Source organism: Sapajus apella, unplaced genomic scaffold, assembly GCF_009761245.1.
Source record: "Sapajus apella isolate SASKATOON/1434 unplaced genomic scaffold, GSC_monkey_1.0 scaffold43, whole genome shotgun sequence".
NCBI lineage: Eukaryota > Metazoa > Chordata > Mammalia > Primates > Cebidae > Sapajus > Sapajus apella.
The window spans coordinates 17856378-17873633 of record NW_022436983.1 but is presented as its reverse complement, the minus strand read 5'-3'; the positions used below and the strand labels follow the sequence as shown (position 1 = coordinate 17873633).

Sequence of the window (17256 nt, the reverse complement as noted above, 5' to 3'; positions counted from 1 at the left end):
CTTTAATGAGATTACTTCTGTGTCATTTGCTATAGGTTCTCAATTGAAGTCTTTATCAAGTTTAAAAAAAAAAAAAAAAAAAAGGCCGGGCACAGTGGCTCACATAATCCCAGCACTTTGGGAGGCCGAACTAGAAAGATCACCTGAGGTCAGGAGTTTGAGACCAGCCTGACCGACATGGAGAAACCCTGCCTCTACTAAAAATACAAAATTAGCCACGCTGCTGGTGCATGCCTGTAATCCTAGCTACTCGGGGGGATGAGGCAGGAGAATCGCTTGAATCCGGAAGGTGGAGGCTGCAGTGAGCCAAGATCACGCCATTGCACTCCTGCCTGGGCAACAAAAGAGAGATCTTAAAAAAAAAAAAAAAAAAAAAAAAAAAAAGTTACCTCTGGTCCTATTTTGCCAAGAATGAGTAACCTAAGTATTTTAATCAAGTTATTTTCTGTACCTATTTAAATGATCCTATGGTTTTTCTCCTTTAACCTATTAAACATGCTGAATCACCCATAGGAAAAAAAAGTAGTCTCAAAACACTTTTACCCCAAGTTGTTATTTATTTTTATGAGAGGTGGAAAAAAGAATCCTTTATGATAGTGAAAATATACTTTATTTTCAATACAATAGCTGCCAGCAATATACTGCTGCTGATGTTCTAAAGAGGAAAGAAAACACATGCATTCTATAATAAGCTTTCATTTACCTGTTCAAGAAATTCTAAAGAAAATAATCCAATTCTATTCAACATTATGGCTTGAGGAGTTTAAATTTTTCCATGATAAAAATATAATTTGTGTGGCCCAAACCTTGACTATTTATAAAGGATGGAGTTTTTAAAAGCCCACATATATCAATAATGAATGCTCCCCTCTCTTTGCATTAAATGCTTAATTCAAATTAATGTAAGAAATTGGTGAATCATTAAATGATGAAATTTGTATCAAAATGTTCATGAAAAAATACATTTCTATTTCCTCTCCATTTTTATTTTGTAGACATTTTCTAAATGAGTTTAAGTTCACAGAAATAAACGCTATCTACATGCAACTCTGGAGAGATTCAAAACACAACAGAAGTAAAGTTAAAGCCTAAATCCTAGAGTTGATCCATGTAGTATGTCAGAAATCTCTCCATTGTATACAGATTGCTCGAAGATTTAAAGATAAATTGTAAAAGCCAAAATTACCAAGAAATAAAATCTTACTTGAGTTTTATCACAAAAATTAACAGTCCTAGGAAGACAATAGAACTGTATAGAAAATCCACATCTACATCAAAAAAGGGAGTTTTATCAACTAGAAGAGAGCTTTCCATTGTCGAATACAAAAATTTCTCAAAATCCCTTGACTTTCCATTGAGACTCCAATCTCTTCATTGAAGTAAAACACAAAAGGGGTCTAAATGAAGGGGAATGGATTTGTTATTTGTAAAAATAAAATTAGATTATTTCCATTATGTCAATTCATATATTGCATGAACTGTCTACCATGAAAACTTTTATGTCCCAAATTTCTCAAGATTTTAAACTATGCTGTTTCCAAACATAAGCATATTGTTGGATCCTCCTTTTTACTAGCTAGCTTTTGTCCATTTACCAATTTCCATTTCATTTTACTAACTTCCCTGAAAAAGTAGTATCTGTCTTTCTACAGAGAAAAATGATTCTGGCTTCATCAAAATCACAATAGACATGCCTTCTTTGAATATTTAGAGGGATGGCCAAGTGTCACTGGGTTAATAAAAACAAGAGAACTCCAAAATGAAAATATTTTAAGTTTCAGAATGAATTTTCATCACTCTATTTTAAAGAATAGAGCTCTTTCCTCTGTTAGCCCTCTACTCTGCACCAGTTGGTCCACCATTCACTGGAAAGAACAAACCTCACTTTGCTTGAATCTTTTTCATACTTTAAGCTATGAGGCAAGGTTCAGTATCACCTGAATGAAGGCCAAGTTGCCACTATTTAAAAAGTAGGTGAAGAGTGGTAATGCCTGCCTGTGTACTAGGGCAGATGGGACACTTTCACCCACTAAAACCACTGCAAAATAATTTCTCAATAGATAACTGTATAGTGCTACTTCCTTGAACCAGATAAATCATCATACAATATTTAATTACCTAAAAAAAAAAAAAAGTGGGTGCTTAAACTTTTGATCAACAATAGAGTTCTAGAAAGGTAAGGCAAAGAATCTCCCTGAGCCAAATCGATACAACATGGAGATTTTCTTATCTTTCTGTACTAAGCAAATTACTTCAAAAAAAAAAAAAAAATGCAGTACACTTATAAAAAGCTGCTTCCATAAAGCCAGTGCTTACTAAATGTTCGCATATCAAAGTGGAGGAGTGGGGAAACACTGCCATTTTAAAGCAATAAACTTAAAATTTCAAAAAACAGCCTATGAGAAATAGCACTTCCTATACAAGGAAGTTAGGCATAAAAAAATTACCAAAAAATGTATTATAGTCTTAATCACGTTCTTCAGAGCAGTACTTAGAAAGTCTGGTTTTGTTTTTTTCTTTTAAAAAAAAGAGTAAACACAAGGCAAAGTTTTATTTTCAGCAAGTTCATCCCCTCTTGTTAGAGTACAAATAATTCCTGATTTAGGGCTTCAATTTTAAAAAACAAAAAAACAACAAAAAAAGCAAAAACATGGAAGAGTGCTATTCCTCAACATGGCTGTAGAAAAATTTAACTCAAGGAAGTGCAATGTGTGAGATCAGGCAAAACTGCAGTAAATATACACTCACCATTACTATAACTTAGTCCAAAAGGAATGAACAACCCTCTCTACAAGGTAAATGGGGTGAAATGAGAAAGCTGGTGATCTGTTGTTTTATCTTTTCTTTTTTTTACATAAAATGGATAATGTGTTTAGATCACCTATATTAAATGTGCTTTAGAAACAAAAATTTACTTGTTATTTTGACAAACCCACCCTTCATTCCTTAGGTTAATTTCTGTGTTAATTTTTACATTACTAATCATTGTACTGCTATAGCTAAATCAACTAAATGTCAGTATATGTAGTGTTGCTCAAAAGATGTACTAATAGCAAGCTCTATGATTACCTAAAAACAAGTTTTTAAAATCAAGGAAGAAAGCAATAATGTTCCAAATGAATGGCACAGGGCAAAACACATATAACAAACATATTTAGACAGATAGGTATCAGGTGCCCATCAGTTCCTCTTATAAAGATAAAATGCTTGAGGAAGGTCTGGAGAAAACCCTCCCTCCCTCTAAACATTTAGCTTCTACATGGTGTCAAACGTTGCAATTGGTATGAAGGATAAATGCTTTTAGGCAAAAGTAAAAATCTATCTACAAAGCAATATAGCCAAATCTGTAGTGACTTTTGCAGAAAGCTCTCTTCTTTGATGGTAATATTCTTTAGTACACATCCAGGATAGACTAAATTGAAATAATATTTCTGATACAGTAGCAATCCTTTCATATACTCTTACTAAATATTATAAAACTCCAAAAAATACATAAATATTCCTTGTACCATGCATCATACACCAGTTTGGGGCTACCTGATAAAGCCGTGGCTACTACTTTAACAATTAAACATTGCACCTCAAATTTCTGCCATCTATACACAGTAAATGGACACAATGGTGAGGGCTCTTGAGAGATGGCAAACTACCTCTAAAGTGAAAAGTTGTGGTGGAGTGTCTCCAAATTCAAAAGAGGGGAACCCGGGTAGGGGAGGTAGGCAGGATAAAAGGATTTTAAAATAATACTGCTTAGGAGTATATATTTTAAGATAACTACTATACCTGGTCTATCCTTGATCCTAATCTTCAATAACTGCATGTTCGTGCAAAATACAATCTCTGCTCTATAGGAAGAGGAGTAGCCTGTTAGGAAAAGCATATTCTTAGGGGAAGACATGAAGACACCTCTTTCATAAATGCAGTTTTACTTGGTGAGTCTTTTGGCTACATCACTATATGCTATTTCAACCTCCTTATCACTGGGACAGGTATTGGTGAACTCATCCCTACTGTATGCATTAGTTAGATATCTCCAGATGCCAGTCATTTCTTTTGGAATATCAAAGTTGCGATATTTTTTGGCCACCACCTGAAATACAAAGAGATCGAAAGTTAAAGACTTATTTTCCATGTTTTGTGAACTAGACATGTCTCTGATTTTAGAGCAAATAATTAAAGCTCTAAATCTTTGTGAACTACTTCTATTTGAAAAGAAGCCTGTCGCCATTATTCTAACTAGGGTTTTAAATAATGACCAACACTGCAAGCTACATCAGGGATTTAGAAGTGTGAAAGTGACTGCAAATAACTGCTCGGACACCATGAAAGACAGCCAAGTGTAATCACTGGGAAATACTTCACAACACACATACGCTATTTTAGATCTGCTTTTCTTATCTGAGGTCTTATTTACAACTAGTGCTTATTTACAACTTATTTACAACTAGTGCTTATTGTTATTCTATTTAACAACGTGTCCACCCGTGTCTCATATAATAAATGCTCGATACTTTTTGCCTTGAATAGAGAAAGCCAGATGTGATCATAGAATTTGACAACAGAAGTCAGTGTGGCAAACTCCAATTCAAAGTAATGCATTACATCTTTGAATTTTTATGCAGTCACAGAAAAAAAAAATATTCATCTTTCTCTTTTCCTAAATTTTAAGACATAATTTTTCATCTAACTCTAGGGTGTTTGAACTATTGCTTAAACAACATTGAGTTAAACAGCTAGTCATATATAAGACCAGAAATGTTTTGAGCATAAAGGTAATGCCACCTTAGTAAATACAATACAAGGTAATGGCAATGTGACATCATACCCTACAGACCCACCTTGACAATATGCAGTTTGGGCAGCAGGTTGCAATCAGCTAATGTCATTTCATTGCCATCCAGAAATTTACGTGTAGAAAACTTAATGTCCTCCATACTATTTTCATCAATTTCATCAGGGAGAGGAGAATTCAGATATTCATCCAGTTTCTGCAGGGTTTTCAGGAGGCCCCTCTCCAGTGCTTTGGGGGGAAAAAAAGATGAGAATACTGTAAGAAAGAAAACCATGCAAATCCCCAAAAAGAAGTGTGACTCTGAGTCAATAACTGTTTATCGAATGTTTACTCTGAGGCAAGGTACTGAAGAACAAAGCAGACAAGGCTCCTGCTCTCCCAGCACTTAATTATGTGGGCCGGGGGATGAAACAAGTTTGTTCAGGTAAATGTAGAAATAAGTATGATAATTTCACACAGTGGTATTTGTAAAATCTTGCTAAGAACTAAATGTCCCACACATGAATACATATGGCCCAACACAGTTGGCATTTAAACTAGAAAGTATGGATGAGAAAAGGCAAACATATTAATTCAAAACTAGGGATTAAAAAAATCTTACAGACAAGACTCTTGCCTTCATTTTTAATTCCTGCTTCCCCAGGAATATTTTGATTTATCAGCATGAAATGTGCTAAGAAATACCAATTCAGGTAGGAAAAGTAACTTCAGCCACAGCCCCAAAGCTAGTGAACCGAGCTGGAGCCATGGAGGGTCAGTGTGGAGGACGTGCTGGCAAAGGCTGAGCAGGACGAGGCAGAGAAGCTGCAGCGCATCACGGTGTACAAGGAGCTGGAAGTGGAGTCTGACCTGGACAACCTGCTAGCTTCGACCGGGACTCCCCGACAGGGCTGTGGTGACCCGGACCCACACTGGAGGCTGAGCTGCAGGCCCTGGCGCCTGACAACATGCAGCTGTTCACCAACAGGCTGTGGTAGCTGCCCACGGAGCACGTGGAAGAGGTGACAGTGGCACAGCTGCCTGAGCCCACCACACACCTGCCACAAGAGAAGCCTCTGCCCTGGCTGCGGCCACTTACATGCTGGCAGCAGTTCGCATGCCTCAAGGGCATCTGTCCCAAGAAGACGACCAACCTGGTGTGGGACGAGGTGAGCAGCCAGTGGCAGTGGCGCTGGGGATACCAGTGTGCCCAGGATAACGCCAAGGAATGGTTTATTGAGGTGCCCAGCAATGCCGACCCCTTGGAGGTCTAGTTTGTCAAGCGGATTCAGGCCGAAGGAAGGGGTGGCCAAAAACGAGCTGAACCGGCTGCGTAACTTGGCTCGCCCGCCCAAGATGCAGCTGCCCAGTGCAGTCGGTTTGCACCTTACCGGACACTAGAGTAAGGAGGAGCTGGGCCACGCCATGCAAGTGGCCAAGGTCTTCACAGCCTCTGTGGGGCACTTCCAGGAGTGCCTCCCCAAGGAGAAGGTGCTCTGGGGCTCCAGCAAGAAGAGGAATTTTCAACCCCTTTTCAGGGACTTTGCAGCAGAGAAAAAGAACCAGTTGGAGCTGCTTCGTGTCATGAACAGCAGGAAGCCTCAGCTGGATGTGACGAGGGCCACCAATAAGCAGATGTGGGAGGAGGACCAGGAGGAGGCTGCCAAGGGGAAGAAAATGAGCCAGAAGGGCAAGAGAAAGGGAGACCAGCAGGGACCTGGGGGCAAGAGGAAAGGGGGCCCATCAAGCCAGGGAGGGAAAAGGAAGGGAGGCTTGAGAGGCAAGATGAATTCCGGGCCACCTGGCTTTGGTGGCAAGAGAAAAGAAGGACAGTATCCAGGAGGAAAGAGGAGGAAATAATCGTTTCTTGCCGTCAGATCCATCTGTAAACCAAGAACTATTTCTTAGCTGGGCGCAGTGGTGCGTGCCTGTAGTCCCACCTACTCGGGAGGCTGAGGTGGGAGGATCGCTTGAGCCCAGGAGTTCTGGGCTGTAATGCCTTATGCCAATTGGGTGTCCGTACTAAGTTCGGCATCGATATGGTGACCTCCAGGGAGCGGGGGACCACCAGGTTGCCTAAGGAGGGGTGAACCGGCCCAGGTCGGAAACGGAGCAGGTCAAAACTCCCATGCTGATCAGTAGTGGGATCATGCCTGTGAACAGCCACTGCCCTCCAGCCTGGGCAACATAGCGAGACCCCAGCTCTTTAAAAAAAAAAAAAAAAAAAAAAAGAACTATAAATACTGAATGTTAAGTTCTAGGCACTTGTATGGGGACTCAGAAGGACCTGGCTGGTGCCTTCATTGAGCTTGAAGGGACAGGATTGCACTCCCCTCAAGAGTATGTAAGCGTTGGACTGCACAAATTAATATTTTTCCCACAACCAAGACTTTGGCTGGAGATTAAGAACTTATGTGAGGATTTTAAGAATTAGGGAAATAATTTGGTGGAAATCAGGAATGAGCTCTATTCTTAAACAGCCTTTTTTCTTCTTTTCAACTTTGGATATAGGGTGGGGGAGAGTTGGTCATATTTCACAGACTTAGATTGGCGTAAATGTTTCTACATTATTTTTACAACAAGCTTGTACATCAGAGTGGGGGAAGAAAAGACAAACATTTCAGAATTCGATAGTCAAGTGACTGTTTAAAAGGTTAAATAATAAAGATGTCTTATCTATTTAAAAAAAGAAAGAAAAGAAAAAGGAAATACCAATTCAAACAATCCAAACAGAAAGCCTGGGATTTTCAAAACTGTCTTATAATACACAGGAAGCCAAGAATAGCACTATCTTATACAAAAAGCACAAAGGTCAGATTAACGGGCTCAGTTGACAATACTGAACTGGGAGCCTCTTTAGCCAAGTAGATTAGGAAGCTCTGGTGGGACAGAGCACCACTGTATATCTGAAAAGTCAAAGTTAGTGGCCCTCAGCAGAATGGGGGTGGGAATGTCATTAAAAACACGGAATAGCAACAGACAGATCTTCTATTATCCTTGCTTATCCTTTACATCCAATCCACCTTCCCCCTCACTCTCAGAATAGATGAACTCACACTGATGATTGCGGTAACTGGCCATAAAAGAAAGTTAATTACCATGGGGTGGCAAACCATGTAGTTAAGTCTAATTCAGTTGTGTCCTTAAAGGAAAAAGGTAAAGGTTTACATGCTGCATCTTAGACATCTTACCAGCAATGTAAATATGTCCTAATCCCATACCTCTTCTTGCAAATTGCAGCCACCCACTCATCCCTTGGTCCCTTCATGGTAGTCAAGGTAATAGATGGTAGTCTTAGTTAGGTAAGGGGCTACAGGCACAAGGAATGAATGGATTGTAGGAGATAAAAACTAATGGAGTTCAGAAATCAAAATGAATATGGAGAAGAGGGGGGGAGATGCATTTGACAAAATATAAATTGAGCCCCTACCACATGCCAAGTCTTATTCTAAGGACTATTAAATTCACTGTTGAATAAAGTATAATAGGTTTCTGCCCTCAGAGAGTTTAAATCTTGGGGACAGAGGGCAGTACAGAGAAGCTGGTCAACAAACTAAAGACTCCAAGGGTGAATGCTGGTGTCATTTACTGAGCCATTTACCTTCCCAAAGAGAAACAGTTTTAGGGGATATGGAGATGAGTTCAGTTAACATGCTGAGTTTGAGGTACCTGTAAGGCATGTGAGTAGGGATGTCCAACAGACAAACAAACATGGTTTCAAGTGTCACAAACAGAGCTGGAGCAATGTGTTTAGAAGTTATGAGAACATAAACAATGAAACCATGGAGTAAAGGAGAAGCAGAAGGCCTACATAATGCCCTAAGGAACATCATTTAAAGGATAGGCAGAAGGAAGAGATTGCAGAGAAAACAGCATTTCATCATATTGGCCAGGCTAATCTCGAACTCCTGACCTCAAATGATCCACCTGCCTCTCAAAGTGCTGAGACTACAGGCATGAGTCACAGCACCCAGTCAGATTTTTGAATTTGTAAACAATCTTCCATTCCTGAGAAACCCAACTTGGTTGTATTATCTTTTTTTATGTTGCTGGATTTGGCATATTTTGTTTCAGACTTTTGCGCCTATATTCGAGAAAGATTGGCTTGAAATTGTCCTTTCTTTTGATGTTCTTGTACAGTTTTGGTATCAAGGCTGCCTGCCCTAAAAAAGCAAGTTAGAAAGTATTCCCTCTTTTCTGTTCCCTGGGAAAGTATATGCAAGTATGATCTTACTTCTTCCTCAAATGCTTAGAAGAGTTCAACAGTGAAGCTATCTGGGTCTAGAGTTTTCCTTTTAATTACAAGAAACTTAAATGATAATATAAGAATATTCACATTTTTAATTCCTCCTTGTGTCAATTTTGTTACACTATACTTTCTGTAAATTTCTCCAATGTTTTGAAAATTATAAACATAAAATTTTTCAAAATATCCTCCAAAAATCATTTTAATGTAAGATCTGTAGTAATCCTCCTTTTTATTCCTAATATTGGTTTTTGCTGTCTTCTCTCATTTTTCTTCATCTTTCTTGTCAAGGACTTATGAATTTTTTATTTGTTAGACTTTTCCAAAACCAGCTTCTGGTTTCCCTGTTCAATGTCATGTTTGTTTTCTACTTCATTATATTCTGCTCTTCAGTATTTCCTTCCTTTTAACTTCTCAGGTTTAATTTGCTAATCTTTTTCTAAGTTTTAGATCAGCAATATTTAGCTCTCTTTTAATATAGACTTTTGGAACTATAAAATTCCCTCTAAGCACAGTTTTAGTCATATCTCACAAATGTAGGCATTCTGTATTTTCATCTTTTTATTCTTTTTCAATTTGTGGATTATTTATAAATATACTAGTTAATTTTCAAACATGTAGAAACTTTCTAGCTGTAGTCTTGTTTTTCCGTTTTTGAGACAAGGTTTTACTCCTGACACCCAGGCTGGAGTGCAATGGCATGATCTCGGCTCATTGTGTGTGTTTCATATATATCTATACACACACACACACACACACACACACACACACACACACACACACAGTCTTACACACAAGCAACATTGTTTTTAATCCAGTTGGCAAACTTTGTTTTTATTTGGAATATTTAAATAATGTATATTCAATGTCATTACTAAAAACTCTGGTTAAATCTGCCATCATACTTCTTATTTGTCCACCTGTTCTGTGGACATCCTTGCCCACCTGTTCTGTTCTTTTCTTCTCTCCTAACTTCCTTTGGATTACATTTTTTTAAATTATTCTTCCATTTCACCTTCTATTAGCTTAATATACATCCTTTTACTAGTCTTTGTTTCCCTGACTCATTAAAGTTTAATTATAACTGCTACCACTTCCAGGATAATACAAAGACCTTAGAACTACATTAACCTCCTTTCTGTCATATATGCTACTATTGTTATGTATTTTAATTCTACATATATTTTATTTATTTATTGACAGAGTTTCACTCTGTCGTCCAGGCTGGAGTACAGTAATGTGATCTTGGCTCACTGCGACCTCCGCCTCCCAGTTTCAAGCGACTCTCCTGCCTCAGCCTCCCAAGTAGCTGGGATTACAGGTGGGCGCCACTATGCCCGGATGATTTTTGTATTTTTTAGTAGAGACATGGTTATGCCATGTTGGTCAGGCTGGTCTTGAACTCTTGGCTTCAAGTGATCCACCTGCCTTGGCCTCCCCAAGTGCTGGGATTACAGGCGTGAGCCACCATGCCTACACAGTAATATTTTTTACTTAGATAAATATCAAACAAACTAGAATGTATTACCTAAATCATAAGTGACAAGATCAAAGGTATACCCATTATATTAAAAAGGATCATGCTAGCCATAGCCATAATCAAGCTACCTTATTTCTTAGAGGAAACATAAGCAGCAGAGGGCACTGGAACCCAGTAAAATAAAGTTGAGACATTAGCAGAGCTCAACTGGAACTAGAGAAGTGACAGAGAAGCCACTTAAAAATAAAAGATCAAAAACACAAAATAATAAACAAGCTTTTATTAATTACATTCAGGCCAACGATAATGCATATAGTTAGCTGAAAAGTAAAGTTTATAAATTAATAAGAGAATACAATGTGAGAAACAGCTAGGTCAGTAAGAATTCCAGGAAATGATAAACTTCTTATGGTTATATTTAAGAGAAAAAAAGAGAAAAAGGAGAAAGCAGAATCTCAAGGCTGTAAACAAGATTCAATATGCTTCTTATTAAAAGCAGTGAATGCACGGCCAGGCATGGTGGTTTATGCCTGTAATCCCAGTACTTTGGGAGGCCAAGGCAGGTGGATCACCTGAGGTCAGCAGTTCAAGACCAGCCTAGCCAACATGATGAGACCTTGTATCTACTAAAAATACAAAAATTAGCCAGGCATGGTGCTGCGTGCCTGTAGTGCCAGCTACTTGGGAGGCTGAGGCAGGAGAATCACTTGAACCTGGGAGGTGGAGGTTGCATCGAGTGGAGATTGTACCACTGCAGTCTAGCCTAGGTGACAGAGCAAGACTCTGTCTCAAAAAAAAAAAAAAAAAAAAAAACAGGGAGGGCGGGGGTCGGGCAGTGAATGCACAACAAGAACATATTAGAGTACAAGGACTTGTTCTTTGATCAGATTACAATGAATAGAATCAGTCTGTTGGGAAGATAATGTTGCCTGAATTCAAACATTGAATTGTTGTCTCAAATGCTACCTGAGTGTTTTGACAAGTTTGAGGAAATTTTTAACCTTGGACCTGATCTAAATTAATGTTTTTCCTGAATTATATATATATATATATATATATATATATATATTTACATACATAATTTATATATAAATATTTTATATATATAATATATATTTATTTCTATATATATAATATCCTAAATTTACAAGGTTTATAACATATAGTATTCCTCAATGTAAGGCACAGTGGCTCACGCCTGTAATCTCAGCACTTTGGGAGGCTAAGCTGGGTGGATTGCTTGAGTTCAGAGGTCAAGACCAGCCTGGGCAACATAGCAAGACCTTGTGTCATTTCAATAAATTTTTTAAAAAGAGAAAATTAAGAGTCTAGCATAACATTACAATGACTGTTTTTTCCATAATTTTGGACTTAGCACTTTCAATTAAGTTGAATAGCTATACCTGACTATAGTGTTAATTTTTCATAGTTAAGAATGCCATAACAAGGGTAAATTAATGAAAACAAAGAATGATGAACTGATTTGGTACAATTATATGTACCAACATAAGGTATGGCCAATAAAACAAACACAAACAGAGGTATCAAAAAGTACTAAATAGCACCATTCAATAAACATACTACGGTTTTCAAGAATAATCATCACAAAGGAGTATATAAAGATTTAAAAATGTCAAAATTAACCGCTAGAAGGCAGTAGCAAGCCATCAGAAAGTAGCTACTTGTCTTTTATATCTAAGAAGTTGCACTATTATTCTCCAATACCCCTGATATAGTAATGTTGGTATCTCTTAAGAAGCTATTTCAAAAGCTCTCAAAAAATTATTAGGTGCAACAGAGCAACATAATCAGTTTAAAATTAATTATGAAAGTCAAAACACCCTTTTTTGTCTAAGAGAACACAGCAAAATTACAAAAATTAACATGCACCAGGGTCCAAAGTGTAGGAAAATGAATACTTTCATGTTAGTGGGACTATAAACTGGTATAGACTTTTGGAGAACAATTTGGCAAAATAAAGCAAAATTTAAAATGCACAAAAACTTCTTAAACTATTTGGAATCCAGCTCAAGGACATTCACCAGTAGCACTGTTTGTTATAGTTAAAAAAAAAAACAACAAAAAAGCAAAACTTGAGAGTCTAGATGTCTATCAACATGGAAATGGTTAAATGAAAACCCATATATAAAATACAAAGCAGAATTTCTAAAAATTGAGGTAGATATATGTATGTATGTGTATGTGTGTGTGTGTGCGTGCGCGCACATGCGTGCGTATATATATGTATTTTTAATCTATTTATTTATTTATTTATTTAGAGATGGAGTCTCGCTCTTGTAGTTCAGGCTGGAGTGCAGTGGCGTGATCCAGGCTCACTGTAACCTCTGTCTCCAGGGTTCAAGCGATTCTCCTGCCTCAGCCTCCCTAGCAGCTGGGATTATACGTGCCCACCATCATGCTCGGCTAATTTTTGTATTTTTAGTAGAGACGGGGTTTCACCATGTTGGTCTTGCTGGTCTCGAACTCCTAACCTCATGATCTGCCCTCCTCGGCCTCCCAAAGTGCTGGGATTACAGAGCTGGGCCGCCATGGCCAGCCAGATCTATATTTTGATATAGAAGCATTTCTACCATATAGGTAAAAAATATAACTGTATAATGTGGGTATGTACATAATACATATTTACAGAAATCTTTGCAAAATTATATTAAAAAAGGAGGACATTAAATTGTTGAAGAGGTAATATAATGTGATTAAGGAGGGGCAATTAAGTTTTATTAAATTTATTCCTGTACTATTTTAACTTTTTCAACAAGCATGTATTCTGTTATTTGTATGATCTGAATGAGTAAAATTCAAGGCAGAAAACATTACATATAATAAGAGTATTTGTTACTGAAAAACAAGACAATTTACAATGAATACAACACAGACTAAAAATTATAAGCACTTACATGGATAAAACCGAATTTTCAAGCTACTGCTGGTCTTAATAAAGGGTAACTTATACAAACAAGTTTTTAGGCTAAGTTACACATCAGTGGAAAACAGAAAGAGGTAATGGATATTTAAAGATAATTAAATATACAATGTAGGCTTACTGCTACAATAATGAACAACTATCTTCTGACTCCAAACACTTTTCCAGAGAGAAAGGCAGGAGTAGTGGGGAGAGGAGAAGGGAAAGGATCTTGAATAAAAAGGAACTAATCAGAATCTCTAGATTCCTTGCCTCCATGTAAAAATAGGAATTTGGACATTATGAAATATGCCTCCGAGTACATTCACAATGCTAAATTCATTTCTCTCTTTTAAGTATTATAAATACCAACGACTAGTTACAGTTGGGGCCTTAGTAAATTACATAAATTAATGCCATCACAGAACTTAAAAAACCATAGGAGATCTGGGAACAGGTTATACTTAATGCATCCCCACAAAAGGAATTACCCATGAGCTTCTCTATGAATGACTAAATGATTACATAAACTTTTACTCCCAATAAATTTGAACGTGTTACCAAAAGAATTATATATGTATTATCTATCCATCATCAGTGTTTTCCTTTATTCTTTAAATTTTACTTATTTACTTCATCCCCCAACCTAAGCACTAGCTCTTCTACTTCACTTTCACTAGACCAAAACTAGCATCCAGACATCTAATCCCTTACTTAGAATTAAGTCCTAAAGGGTCTTAAAATTGTCCAAATATATTGGATTTAAAAAATATTTAACAGGCTAGAAAAACTAATCAACTTGTCTACTGTGATTTACCATTTAAAATGACAAATCCATCTCTGTGTAGATTGTCAGCATTTGGGTGGGAGTTTGGGGAAATAAAACGGTGAATCACTAATTTCCAAGGATTACTAAAGGCATTTGATTGCACTTAACAGATATGAGACCTGCAGCAAACATACATAAGAAGGGCCCATTAGGTTCCAAAGTGATTTGAAATATTGTTTGCTAAAGTCTCATGGCCTCAACAGGTCCCTGTGGAGAGAAGTTGCTTGGCAACTGGAACTTTTATTTGCCAGCAGGTAATTTAATATAAAGCCTTCTAGATTATATACTACCTAGTCTATTATGTTGTTTGTTCTCATTGGTTACAGCATTCTGAGGACAGGAAAAGTCGGTGGTTACTTAAGATAGTAACAAATTGATAGAGGAAAAAATAGAATACAAAGTTATACTTAAATGAGTCACTTTACAACCTTTTTCTTCCCCTCCCCATCCTTACCTCTCAAAGCAGAAGCAAACACATTTTTATTCCTTTCTCCTCCCCACCAAGTGTCAGAAGAAATTTAACCACCCTCCAACTCCCAAAAACCACACAGAGAAATAAAAGCATAACTGTAACTAAGATTGCTCAAAGAAGTATGCAGCAGAAGCATCTGGGTATACAAGGGTAGTTTTATGAAAATAAAAGTGCGCATGAAGGAAGGGCAGAACAGAAAAGACACTGTGGAAAGGAGGGGCTCCAGCACAACCCTTACTTAATGTATAAATTGCTCAGACAGAAACATTAGTTAGGAAAAATAAAAGCCAATTACTAAAGAAAATTGCTTCCAAACCACGGCAGCTACTGGAATATATTATTAATAGATATAAGCCAGACCTGAGCACTAATATTTTTCCCTTTTTTCCGTTCACTGTAGAAAAACATTCCATGCAGTATCATTCCAAAAATCAAGAGCAAATAGACACTGGAATTCAATGCTATATTATAAAATGCTGCAATTTGGAAATTTTGTAATAAGAAATAGCCTGAGTAGCTTGGGAATTTGTCTACTGAAATAACATAAGAAAATTAGCAAGTATTTCACTTTTTAAAAATATATTTATTCTTGTTTAACCAGCACTGGTATTTTCCCCTTTGGTATTCTTGTTCATTTGCTGACATAAACTTCTTCTCAAAAGAACCCCACCCAAGCTACCAAACTATCTGAAACTATCATATTTTAGGAGCCAGTATTTTTGGTTATTGGGTTACTTTCAAATAAACACTGATGTGTGCTACACAGTTTTCCCCAGAGAGAACTATATTTAACACCCTGAAGAGAAGAGAAAGGGAAATTACTGAATGCTATAGTTAAGACAAGGTTCATTAAATGGAATCTCTTCCAAAGAGACCTCCCTACACTATACATCCATTTGGTAAATAAAATAATAAAAATAGTGTCCTTTAATAAATAAGAGAAAATTGCAACTGTACTACCTAAATAATTCTCACCATGAAAACATGACTTGAAAATGAAATTCCAGTTTGAAGACACAGAGAAATCTGGAAAGCTGGTATGTCTAATTACCCTCTTAAAGCAACTCCAAAATTTGCTCTTTAAGGATAATTAGTAAAAAAAACAAAACAAAACAAAATCCCTCACTTGACTTTAGGCTGCAGGCACTCAACAATAAAGATTTAGTTATAGTTTACATTAAGCTCAACCAGTCTATTCTAAAACACCACCACCAGTACCACACAACCCACTGTTTCTGATGCGCCATTCTTTCCCTAGCTCCCTTCACAGTAACTTCTCAAAATAATATGAAATCAACTTCATTCAAGAAGCATTTTATCGCACACTTACTACATACTGTGCTACTAGCTAGAAACATAGAAAAACAGCAACATAGGGACTTATTCCAGTTTATCACCAAATTTCTGATCAACTCTGAAAGACAGTTTTTATTACTTATAGGAATGCCTGGACTCTAAAGTATTCATTTATAATCACTGTCATAATAACAGCTTGTTGTTTGGGGGGTTTTTCTGCATTGGTAAGTCAATTTTTTTACCTTCATTAGCCTCTGGCCTTGAATTCTTGATATACGCAGAGAATTTGGCAAAGATGTCCATTCCAGCAGTATTTGATTCTGGGTGTTTTGGTGAAAGCTTTAAGTACCTAAATAGAAAATGTGATATGAATTATAGATCCTTCCAAGATACATTAGCATAAGTTCTCTCAAACCACTGTGCTAGCAGTTACTAGACATCTTTTAATAGTTATTACAATAAGAAATAGCATCATTTGTTTTCTATGATATTTTTTTAAATGTTTTTTTCCTTAGGAGATGAAACTCTGCACTGTGTTTTTGTTCACATATTAATCTTCTTGGCAACCACATGGCATCTGCATGCCACCTCCATCTGATAAATTAGAATTTGGGGAAACAGTTGACATGTTCAGAGATTAGTGCCAGGCCAACGGGAGTCTTAGAATGAGACTGCTAGAGCAGTGCTGTCCAAGAGAACTTTCTGTGATGATGGAAATGTTCTATATCTTAATTGACCAATACAGTAGCTGCTAGTGCCATATACCTATTTGAATATGAATTTAAATCAAAATTAAATAAAATTAAAAATTCACTTCATCAGTTGCACTAGTCACATTTCAAGTGCTCAGTAGTCACCAGACAGCATAGCTCTCACGCCTTCTCAAACAGCGGACAACCAGATCCTCAGTATGCCCTACACTAAACCAGCCAGAGAACTCAATGGCAGGAAAAGCACGTAGGCTGGTCAAACATCATGATCATCCATAGCAGGTTAAGGACATAATAGTAGAAGGCAGATCAATCGCTTGAAACCTACACCTGGGATTTGCCAAAACCTCCCTTATATTAAACATTCCCTAGAATATTTATGAGGGTAGTACTGAACAACAACAAAAAATAAGATGTCAGGAGCACGCTGACAACTGCTCTATTGTGTTGTCACATTTTTCCACTTTTAGAACAGATGTAATACATCAGCTTTTTAAAACACACAAAAATGCGTATTTCACATATTTAGCTT

At 37.1% G+C, this 17256-nt stretch overlaps 1 protein-coding gene and 1 pseudogene across 2 annotated transcripts in view; one reads left to right on the top strand and one right to left on the bottom strand.

The window, feature by feature from the left end:
• Window positions 1-591: 591 nt before the first annotated feature.
• Window positions 592-17256, bottom strand: part of CLIC4 (chloride intracellular channel 4) — a 90539-nt gene continuing 73874 nt past the window's right edge. The window contains exons 4-8 of one of the 2 annotated variants that reach the window (XM_032300862.1): window positions 16257-16363; window positions 4839-5020; window positions 3988-4090; window positions 3928-3938; window positions 2525-2939 (exon numbers count right to left, since the gene is read on the bottom strand). In XM_032300862.1, coding sequence (XP_032156753.1) covers window positions 2919-2939; window positions 3928-3938; window positions 3988-4090; window positions 4839-5020; window positions 16257-16363 — 424 coding nt within the window. In that variant the 3' untranslated portion in view covers window positions 2525-2918. Of the gene's footprint in view, window positions 4091-4838; window positions 5021-16256; window positions 16364-17256 lie in introns of both variants that reach the window. The other variant, XM_032300861.1, reaches the window with a different exon arrangement.
• Window positions 5525-6640, top strand: LOC116566607 (annotated as a pseudogene).